The sequence below is a fragment of the Entelurus aequoreus genome, linkage group LG24, assembly GCF_033978785.1.
Source record: "Entelurus aequoreus isolate RoL-2023_Sb linkage group LG24, RoL_Eaeq_v1.1, whole genome shotgun sequence".
NCBI classification, from domain to species: Eukaryota; Metazoa; Chordata; class Actinopteri; order Syngnathiformes; family Syngnathidae; genus Entelurus; species Entelurus aequoreus.
In genome coordinates, this window is record NC_084754.1 from 9936229 (window position 1) to 9948357 (window position 12129).

Here is a 12129-nt window from a genome sequence, read left to right on the forward strand (position 1 = left end):
ACTCGTTCACTAACCCACACTGCTACTGCTGGCTAAGTTGAATAAGGAAAGCAGCTAACTTGTTCAACTCTTACTTGAAATGTATTTGAATGAAAGAATGGATGGACTCAAGTATACCTGATGGCAACATGCATGCTGCATAAATATCATATTTAATGTCATCCTTCAACCTTTTGTTTCCGCCTGAAAATGATATGGTGGTTGTGTATGATGTATACATGACTTAACACTACTGTACATGTTGCCATCAAATAAACACTTTGTATTATGAAAACGTCATTGTAGTCAGTGTGTGTGTGTGTGTGTGTGTGTGTGTGTGTGTTCATTATAGCGTGGCTTATAACATCAGCACACATTTCCTCCTAATGTCGCAATTGAGAGCGCATATAATTATAAAGTATGTTGTTGTACCGAAATCAGTTACCCATCGGAATTTGTAACTCCAGGGGGCGATGTTCCCATGGCGTTTGTTTGATGGTTAAACGGCAAGCCCAAGGAGGAGAAGAAGAACGCTTGCGTAAATGGCGTAAACTACCCTTAATGCTGAAAAGTCAGTTGTCAGAATTTCAGCATTAATAAATTACACATATTCTGGAAATCAATGACTTACTTTCATTATAGTATGAGTCCATTGTATCGCGTAAATGGCGTAAACTATCCTTAATGCTGAAACGTCAGTTGTCAGAATTTCAGCATTAATAAATTACATAATTAATAAAGTAAGTCATTGATTTCCAGAATATGTGTAATTTATTAATGCTGAAATTCTGACAACTGACGTTTCAGCATTAAGGATAGTTTACGCCATTTACGCAAGCGTTCTTCTTCTCTTCCTCTTTGGGCTTGCCGTTTAACCATCAAACAAACGCCCTGGGAACATCGCCCCCTAGAGTTACAAATTCCGATGGGTAACAGATTTCGGTACAACAGAGGCATAGCTACGTTTGGTTTAGTTGTTGTAGATCTCTCTCTGGGAGAAAAACCACAGATTTCGGCCATTTTGCAAGTTTTTGCAAGTGAAGCACGTAATCTATGAATAAAAGTAGAGTTGTGTTTTCTTTTTTGTTGTTGTTTTTTCTACTCAGCGACCAATCAAATGAGCTGCGGGGAGCAAGGGGCGTGGTCATCGCAAAAGACTTTCTGCGCATGCGCATTGTGAGGGGCACTTGGAGTCACTTGGGCGACTCCCGGGAACTCGATTCAGTGATTCAGTGAAAGGAGTCGAAGTTTTCTCTCGCCACAGCGAAAGACCAAGAGAAGACGCCAAGACGTGAACGTTATCCACATAAATAATATTTAATGTAGTTTACACTTTAAAGACTGTAAAGTGCGTTGGCGAGGAGAGGACAAACAAATGTTGGCTGTACATTGAAAAGCTAATTGTGCTCTTTTTTGTTTGATTCCAATTGAATACTGCGGAGGACACAGTCCAGCCCTCCAATGAACGTCTCACTGCAGACAATGCGGATTGAAAAAAAAACCAAAACCTTTAGGGGAACAATCATTTGTGCTACTTTCAACAGCTCATGCTCATCATCATCTATAAATTACTTTAAATAATACAATTACTTACAGCATTAATAATAATACAAAAATCACATTTACATTTGTCGCACCAGCTTGTTAGGATTGTGTCCGTGCACCAAAACACCAACGACCTTTCAGTCCTTCCTGTCGGCGATCATCACAGCTGCTGCTTTTGTCACCAACCCACACCAATAAGCTCGTCTTCATCAGTTACTGTGCTGACCGGAATATAAATCGGAGCTTTTCTTCCTGTCACTCACACTCACGCATATAAAAGTGTGGGTCGTTTTACATTCGGGTCCGTACAGTATTAGACGTATTTGGGCTCCATTAAGTCGAAAGAAAGTTAATTCCAGCAACTGTAAGATCCAGTGATTGTTTTGAGTACACTTAATTTGATGTTTTAATATCCATTGAATACGTTTGGACACACCTCCTCATTTAAGTGTGTCCAAACTTTGGATTGCTATTGTTGAGTGCGAGAGAAGACAGCTGCGGAATAAAAAAAAGAGAATACTGTAAATAAAAGTGATGAAACCTTTAGAAATACTGTACACATGTTCACTGTACAAGTAGTTAGAGGGTGCAGCACATGCCCGCAGGCTGAAGAGGGCGCTGTCCAGTAATCCTCCGTAAAAAAAAAAAAAAGCATAAAAAGAAGCTCATCCAGCACTTTGTGGTCCAGCGAGAGTCCTCTTCCGGTGTCCCTTACGAGCTGTCCGAGGACACTTCCTGTGTGTCCGCCACGCTGCCGCCGCCGTTGGCACTCGGGCGCTCGGGCATCTCCCCCGTCACGGCCACCCGGATCACCTTCAGCCAACGCTGCTTCAGCTCCTCGCTTTCGGCGGCGAAGTTGTGCACCGACTTGGACTGGCTGAGGCGGAAGCTGGCCTGGGGGTCCGCCGGTCGGCTGCTGTCCTCCACGGAGTAACCCAGCAGAGGGATGGTGCTCTGCGCCTTCACGTCCTGCAAACATCACCCACTTAAACAAGGCAATCGGGGCCTTTTTGTCCCAATTTATGCTCTCCCGACACAAAACAGCAAACGGACGATTATGTTATGAAAGTGACTCTAGTGGTGTACGCTGGCTCCATCTAGTGGTACCCCAAGGAATCAATTATATATTAACATAGATACTGTAAAGCAGGGGTCACCAACCTTTTTGAAACCAAGAGCTACTTCTTGGGTACTGATTAATGCGAAGGGCTACCAGTTTGATACACACTTAAATAAATTGCCAGAAATAGCCAATTTGCTCAATTTACCCTTAACTCTATGTTATTATTAATAATTAATGACATTTACACTTAATTGAACGGTTTAAAAGAGGAGAAAACACGAAAAAAAAATGACAATTAAATTTTGAAACATAGTTTATCTTCAATTTCGACTCTTTAAAATTCAAAATTAAACCGAAAAAAAGAAGAGAAAAACTTAAAAAAATAATTTATGGAACATCATTAGTAATTTTTCCTGAATAAGATTAATTTTAGAATTTTGATGACATGTTTTAAATAGGTTAAAATCCAATCTACACTTTGTTAGAATATATAACAAATTGGACCAAGCTATATTTCTAACAAAGACAAATCATTATTTCTTCTAGATTTTCCAGAACAAAAATTTTAAAAGAAATTCAAAATACTTTGAAATAAGATTTAAATTTGATTCAACAGATTTTCTAGATTTGCCAGAATAATTTTTTTGAATTTTAATCATAATAAGTTTGAAGAAATATTTCACAAATATTCTTCGTTGAAAAAACAACCTAAAATGAAGAATTAAATTAAAATGTATTTATTATTCTTTACAATAAAAAAAATAAATTTACTTGAACATTGATTTAAATTGTCAAGAAAGAAGAGGAAGGAATTTAAAAGGTAACAAGGTATATGTGTTTAAAAATCCTAAAATCATTTTAAGGTTGTATTTTTTCTCTAAAATTGTCTTTCTGAAAGTTATAAGAAGCAATGTAAAAAAATTAATGAATTTATTTAAACAAGTGAAGACCAAGTCTTTAAAATATTTTCTTGGATTTTCAAATTCTATTTGAGTTTTGTCTCTCATAGAATTAAAAATGTCGAGCAAAGCGAGACCAGCTTGCTAATAAATAAATAAAATTTAAAAAATAGAGGCAGCTCACTGGTAAGTGCTGCTATTTGAGCTATTTTTAGAACAGGCTGGCGGGCTACTCATCTGGTCCTTACGGGCGACCTGGTGCCCGCGGGCACCGCGTTGGTGACCCCTGCTGTAAAGTCTGCTGTAGCAGGGGTGTCCAAACTTTTTGACTGGAGGGCCACATTGGTCTAAACAATTTGGCCAGGGGCCGAATGCATGCAAAGTAATCATATACATGTATGTGTGTGTGTGTGTTTACATATTAAAATAATATAATGGATATACAATTAATAATTATTATTATTAAATATTAGGAGTATGTGAAAGTTCAACTCCTACCTTGTTTACTTCCGCGACAACCGCTTCAAAGTTGTGTAATTAATCAGAAATATCAAGCAGCTAAAAGTCAAACAGATACGTGTGGAGAGTGTTTTGTATGTTTCCCATCATGCCTTAAAATGGATTTAAATAGGTGTAATTGCGATTTTTTTGAAGCGATGGGATGTTTTTCATAATATGCACAATGTTTAGTGAGCAGGTTGTGTTATGTGTGAACCATCATTTCCTATGTCCTCGTCGATATTATTTTTTTTTTCTGCTCGTTGCTACGGTGGTTGCTATGCTTCTTCTTCTACGATTTGGTTAGCTCCCTCACGGTCAATAGTGTGAGTTTGGTATTGATCAGATACTAAGTAAATACAGGGCTAGTATCGCTGATATCATGACTTTTGGTCTAACTGAAGTAGTTTATTTATGTGCACATACCGTAATTTCCGGACTATAAACCGCTACTTTTTCCCCTCGTTCTGGTCACTGCGGCTTATACAACGGTGCGGCTTATATACGGCCTGTTCTTCTCCGACACCGACGAAGAGGATTTCGGTGGTTTTAGTACGCAAGAGGAAGACGATGACACAATGATTAAAGACTTAATTTTCATATACCGGTAGGCTGGTTATTTTGATAACGTACAGGCGAGCACCTTGTATTACTTTGCACCGTTGTATTATTTGTACTCTGCACAAATGCTGTTCGCCATGTCAAAGATGTGAAAGTTTGATTGAATGATTGAAAGATTTATTGTTAATAAATGGGACGCTTTGCGTTCCCAAACAGTCATCTCTGTCCCGACAATCCCCTCCATGGTAGCAGGAACCCCTAAATACTACGGTAATTACACATCAAAACCCTGCGGCTTATATATGGAGCAATCTGTATTTTCCCCTAAATTTAGCTGGTGCGGCTTATAGTCAGGTGCGGCTTATAGTCCGGAAATTACGGTATGTGTAAACACGTGACATAGATAGACCTTGCAATAGATGCCCAAACGCTATACATCAGGATTGTCCAAAGTGGACCGCAGCTATTTGTTTAACAGCCCGCGACAAATTCTAAAAATACTATTTAAAAAAACAAAACAAATTAAAAGTACATAAAAAAGTGGAATAAAAGAGCAAACAGGTCAAATGTAACAAGAAAAAGTTGCAATGTTTAAAGGTTAATAACACAAAGCTGCCACGCACTCTGTTTTTTCTTTAAAGCTGTATTTGGTCCAAAAAAAAAAAAAAATCAAACTCAATATTGTTATGTTATTATTCACCTATTCAAGGCTCCAATTGCTTCATATCAAGTATTACACTTTGAAATATTTTTTGGGGAAAATATTGCATATTTTGTGTTTGCCATATAAATATATATATATTTTTTTTAATAAAAAAGGGAATAAAACAAATAAATAAAAACAAGTGTAAAATCAATTTATATATATAAATGAATAAATAAATACATATATATATATATATATATATAATTAGTTTAACAATAAGTGTAAAACAAACTATAGCCTATATCTATAGAACTATATATATATATATATATATATATATATATATATATATATATATATATATATATATATATATATATATATATATATATACAAACAAAGTCTCCACCATATTGTAGTCAGACTCCTCATTGGTTCCTATGTTCATAAATCCCATACTATCAATAGCTGACACTGATATTGATACTTTTTGACTCAAAACTTCATGGATCATTTGCCTCTAGTGAATTGATTATGAGAACATGGGGAAAATATGTTAAAATATATTGATGTATTAAAAACAAAAAATATTTTAATGTATTAAAAATGCAAAAGAAAATATAAAAAAATATATTATGAATTAAAAAAAACGATATATCATATATTATATTATATATTATAAATACAGTATATTACTTATTTAAAAATATATTTTATTATTTTTAGTATTAAAAATATTTTTATAACAAACAAAAAAAAAGTAAAATACTCAATTATAAAGTATAACATTTCATTAATGTATTTGAGGAAGAAAAAAAAATCACTTTTGCAAAATAACAATAAAAGTACAAATGTAACACAAATATTCATTTGAAAATGAATAGTACAGGAAGTCTGTGAGGGAAAATGAAGAATAAACGAGAAACTCCAACGAAAAGTATCAATCCCACCAGGCTATTATTGATCTGGTACCAATACCCACCTTGGTATCGATGCTATCTATATTTAGATGGATACGCTCCACCTCTTTAGATCATGTTTGTTCACGCGAGATTTCGGGCATAGAGGACGAGAGACTGGCTCCGTGGTGGCACAGAATCATTAACAATAAAACCGCTCAATGCCTGAGTGTTTTATCTTTAAGTGACGCGTTTAGAACAGACAAAACAATCTCTTAAGACTGGGAAAATATTTATGCGTGCACCAGCCTTTAGAGTTTAGACCGTGATCTTGTGGACGGTGTTTACCTGAGGAGCTCCGTAGAGGTAAAGCACCAAACATTCCTTCTCAGGGATGACACACCACACCTTCTGCCACGGTTTGTTCTTCTCACAATACTGCAGGAAGCCACACATGATGCTGCTGCCGCTGAACTGAGCCGCCTCGATCTGCAACACAATTATTACTCTCAATCATTATACTTTAACCATCATTAAAGTAACCATCATATAGCAATATACTTAATCATTGGTGTTATACTGCACTTATGCTGTAAAAACTGTACCTCACCACAAAGCAAAAATGAAACAACATTGGGTTAAAAAAGTCCCAGCTCACCTCCAGGATTCCTTTCTTCTTGCCCTCAGCGATGGTTTCTCCCGTCAACATGGAGAAACAATCTCTGCACACTTTGTTCACTTTGTTGCCATCGTACTCCAGCGGCACTTTGTTGTCGGAACATTTCCAGCAGACCACCTAGAAGAAAAACACGTGTGAGGAAGAATATCAAAATGCAACACCAGGTTTTGTTGTTTGCAGGACGAAGAATACTTTTTCTGTGAGGTTTTCACCAGTTTAATACACAAAGTGGTGGATTTTGAAGTGAAAACACTGTAAAATTCATGCCAGGCCACTAGGTGGTAGTATACTAAGTAACACTAAACTGCTTGTTGTCCGGCATAAAATGGCTTTCGAATACTTCCAGTCATTGTTTGGATTCATGAAGTAAGTAATTCAACATGTAATATGAATAATAAAAATACACACATTTGTTTAACTCTAAGAATACAAAGTAGTAATATTAGAAGGGATGTCCGATAATGGCTTTTTGCCGATATCCGATATTCCGATATTGTCCAACTCTTTAATTAACGATATCGATATCAACCGATACCGATATCAACCGATACCGATATATACAGTCGTGGAATTAACACATTATTATGCCTAATTTGGACAACCAGGTATGGTGAAGATAAGGTCCTTTTTTTTTAAATTAATAGAATAAAATAAGATAAATAAATTAAAAACATCTTCTTGAATAAAAAAGAAAGTAAAACAATATAAAAACAGTTACATAGAAACTAGTAATTAATGAAAATAAGTACAATTAACTGTTAAAGGTTAGTACTATTAGTGGACCAGCAGCACGCACAATCATGTGTGCTTACGGACTGTATCCCTTGCAGACTGTATTGATATATATTGATGTATAATGTAGGAACCAGAATATTAATAACAGAAAGAAACAACCTTTTTGTGTGAATGAGTGTAAATGGGGGAGGGAGGTTTTTTGGGTTGGTGCACTAATTGTAAGTGTATCTTGTGTTTTTTATGTTGATTTAATTAAAAAAACAAAAAAAACAACAAAAAAACCCGATACCGATAATATAAAAACAGATACCGATATTTTCCGATATTACATTTTAAAGCATTTATCGGCAAAGTGTCCGATAATATCGGCCTGCCGATATTATCGGACATCTCTAAATATTAGTATTAACATTATTAGATTCAGTGGTCCCTCGCCACATCATGCTTTAAATATTGTATCATGGATTTTGTTTATAAAGCATGTTAAGTGTTATATCTATTACAGTGGAGTATTTGTCTTATTTTATATTGTTTTATTGTGGCGGACGATAAAAAATATCCACCCAAAAAAGAAATACTACAACCAACTATTAATAAAAAAACCATAATAATACAAATAACAAAAACAATAATATATGATTTATAATAACAAATACAAAAGGTGAGAATAGTAATGCCAATGCATTAATAAAGAAACAATACACAATACAGTAACGCCTGATTTACTAAAGGGTTGCGTGTACTAAAACACGTGCAAACTTGATAGCACATGCAAAAGCTGATTTACTAAACACGTGCGTCTGTTAAGTGAGCAGAATAAGGCGTACAAACCGTTTTGCGTCTTTGTTTTGATCAATATGCAGACTATATGCTGATGAGCAAAACCCCAACAACACTGGGAGGAGGAGATGCAAATATAACTATTTAGCACATGCAATGTGATTTATCAACACCGTTTTGCGAGCACTATTTTGCGTTGTATTTAGCACTTCGGAAAAGTACGTGCAAACTGACAGTTATGCGCACGGCTGCAGGATCAGTGTTCGGGCTGCGCTTGCGTTGCAAAGACAGATGAATAATAGAGAATGTGTGTGTCAACAAATGCGCATGGTCTGTCAGAAATAAAAAAATATTAGGAGGTATCGTCTCTTCGGCAACATCCTTTTATAATTTTAGAGCTGCAACAAATTCAATTATGCGTTTTGGTGTCTTCTGGCGTTTTTTATTTATTGGTGTTTGTTTGTTTATTTAGAAAATATATTAACATATCTAATGTATGAAAAAAACTCCTTGAACTATGCATTTTTTTGCGTCTTGACCACAATAAGTGCAGCCTCTCTGCCAGCAGTGCATACAAAACAGTTTCATTGTGGATGCACCTGGCTGCTTCTAAAATGCCCATAAAAAGTGGTACATGTCTGCCACAGGTACATTCATGACAACATGAATGAGCAGTAAAGGATCGAGTGTTTCCCTGGGGAAAGCTGCGTGGTAGACGCAAAAATGTAAATATGGCCGTCTGCACCAGTTACTAATAACAATTGCAATGGAGGTAGATCACACGCAACAAGCCCACGAATAGTACTATTTTGTAGATTGCACACGCTGCTTAGCACGTGGTGTTTGGATCTTAGTAAATCAGGCCCTAAGTAATGCAGTAAATACAAATGTAGTAACACTTATTAATAAAGGTAAAAAAACCCCACTTGTATTGCATGATTTTTTTCTGTAATAAACCGTAACAATTTTTCTTTGAAAAAGGTTCATTAGGGTGTATTATTTCACTTTGTATTAACTACCGTATTTTCCGCACTATAAGGCGCACCGGATTATAAGGCGCACCTTCAATGAATGGCCTATTTTAAAACTTTGTTCATATATAAGGCGCACCGCATTATAAGACGCATAGAATAGACGCTGCAGTAGAGGCTGAAGTTACGTTATGCATCCTGTAGTTGCGAGACCTGTTGTGGCTCAATATTGGTCCATATATAAGGCGCACCGGATTATAAGGCGCACTGTCAGCTTTTGAGAAAATTGGAGGTTTTTAGGTGCGCCTTATAGTGCGGAAAATACGGTATAAAATACTTATCGTAAAGAAAAGCGTAAAAAGCAATTAAGTCCACGAGTGGCGGCAGCGTCAGGGATTCAGGTTTGTGATGCCTGTGGGGCCTTCAGAGGGGCGGGGCCTGTGCACTTACGTAGCCGCAAGCTCTGCAGTGATGTCTCCGCCGCGTGAGGGCGTTGAAGGATTCTTTACATTTCATGCACATCGTCACTTCGTTGTCACGGATCCAACGAGGAGCGCGTTTCCCGAGCTCAGCATTCTTCCAGGACACAAGAAAACACGCTGATAATGTTGCAACTGGGGAGAGGAGAGGCGCTCTTGAAACAATCCATACTCACCGACACCTCTTCCACGTCCTTCGAAGCGTTCTTGAATGAGTCGTTCTTCAGCTGGAAGATCTCGATGGTCTCTCTGAAAGCCTGCAGGAATCCACAATAAGGCGAGTGAGTGGACATAAAAGGCTTGTTTCAGTGATGATGTCACTGCAGTACCTTGATCCAGCCCGCCTTGTCCTGCTCGGAGCTGCAAGACAAAAATAAAGCATGAACTTCCTGTAGCAACACCAAACTAGAGCATGGTAGCAGTTAGCTGCGCTCGTAACATTTCTATTTAGGTCTTTATGGCGTCTAAAAATGAACAATGGCTTTGCTAATTTAGATGCTTTCCGCTAGTAAAACAGATTACATGTTTGCAGGACATGTATAAATATGATTTATGGCTCTTCAAAAGGAGCTGGATCTTCAGGAGATGTTCCTTTCAAAGAGCTGTTCAACAGAATGTTGCGTCATTAAAGTTATTTTATTTTTTTACTTTTTCAAAATCAATGAAAACAATCACTGATAGTAATTATAAAATAGGACATGGATCAGAATAACTGAAATTTACACAAATATTACTGTATTAATGGGAACTTTTACTGAAATATTCACTATACCTTTATTTTAGTCGTGTTTTCATTGTAAACATCTAATATACATTATGGGATTTTTTTTAATTTTAATTTTTTATTTTTTTAATAAATTGTAGCAAAAAAGCATTTCAACAACACAGAAAAAATCCACAAATAATAAGCAAGACTAAAATGTACACATGTATAAAAAGTATGAATAAAACTAGAATGAAAATACAAAATTTTACTACCCTTGTGCATAGAAAAGGTCTCGCAAATGAACAGCTCGCACCTGTGAATCATCCTTCACTTAAAAGAGCCGTTCGAAAAACTCGATTCATTTGTGAATGTCCCATCTTTAAGTACATCTTGCTAGCGAGGACTTAGGGCCCGATCTACGAAAGGTTTGCGTGTATTAAATCTTGTGCAAACTTGACAGCACACACAAAACTCATCTACAAAACTGGTGAGGATTAAGTGAGTCTCGTCAGTGAGCAAAATAGAGAGGCCGATCCTTGTTTGTCTTCATTAACATGCAGAATATATTCTAAACATCGAAACGCCCACAATACTGTGAGGATAAAATGTAAATATAATTATTCAGCACATACCGTGGGATTTATCAAGAATAAAAGTCAACTGCAAGCACTATTTTGCATCTTTTTTTTAGTACCGTACATAGAAAGAAATAACATGGCAGTTGTGCAGAAGTAGCTGTGAGAAAGGAGGAGATTGCGCTACAGCTTCGTAATTCTTATGCTTGTCAACAGATATGGACTGTCAAAAAATATTGTCTATTCAGCAATATCATTTTCTAATTTTATAGCTGCTGGTTGACTTAAGGAGCTGATTAAAACAATTTTAATTGATGCGTTTTGGTGCCTTTTGGAGTTTTTTTTTTAATGACGTTAAGTTTTTTCATATATATTAAAAACACTTTTTGCAATATGCATGTTCTTGCATCTGAAACATTCTAGCTCTTATGCAATGTCCACTCTAGTGGTCGACTCATTTTCTATATCTATCTTTTCTACCTAATGATGACAGGAACAATAACTTGTTGTATAAAATATCAGTCAATAGTTGTACTTGTTGCTGTTGCTCGTTACAGTTAACATTGGACATGAAAAAAACAATTGCAAAACTGTCTATGAATTTTGTAAGCAGTTTTTCTTCTCGGTTAAATACATACATTTTTTTGCATCAACCAATAGGGGTGTCATTATACAACTTTTGATACGATATCGACATTGGGGCATTGGGTATTGGCCCTAATCATAGAAAAAACTTTTATTATTTTGTAGTGTGGAATGTTAAAACAAAGTTTGGTCAAGTGAAATTAGACAAACAGAGAACAGTGGTAGGTATAAAAAATAATAACTTATTAATTAACCGTCTGAAATGAACTTATGTTGTCATTAAATGGAATTCAAACATTTTGTCGACACAAAGTGGCCACAATAATTGATTAAGTTAAGGTCAAGGTGCAGTAAGTTGAACGATGCGGACACATTTGTTACTGGATCATTTCTAATATTCTTCTGCCTTGGAGACTTTGTATACGTAAGTGATATGTAACTATTATTGTTTGATACTTGTTTATATTCACAAATGTTGTGTTTCAAACTGCAATATTGTTTAACTAAGGACACTTATTACGTATGACTA

General features: G+C 36.0%; 1 protein-coding gene across 6 annotated transcripts in view; it reads right to left on the reverse strand.

Annotated features, from left to right (window-relative positions):
- Positions 1–1287: 1287 nt before the first annotated feature.
- The window catches only part of fgd4a (FYVE, RhoGEF and PH domain containing 4a), a 132207-nt gene continuing 121365 nt past the window's right edge, over positions 1288–12129 (reverse strand). For all 6 annotated transcript variants that reach the window (XM_062036207.1, XM_062036208.1, XM_062036206.1 and 3 more), the window contains 6 exons: positions 10064–10094; positions 9911–9991; positions 9706–9831; positions 6749–6886; positions 6439–6579; positions 1288–2493 (listed from right to left, as the gene is read on the reverse strand). In XM_062036207.1, the coding sequence (XP_061892191.1) occupies positions 2236–2493; positions 6439–6579; positions 6749–6886; positions 9706–9831; positions 9911–9991; positions 10064–10094 (775 nt within the window). In that variant the 3' untranslated portion in view covers positions 1288–2235. The remainder of the gene's footprint in view (positions 2494–6438; positions 6580–6748; positions 6887–9705; positions 9832–9910; positions 9992–10063; positions 10095–12129) is intronic.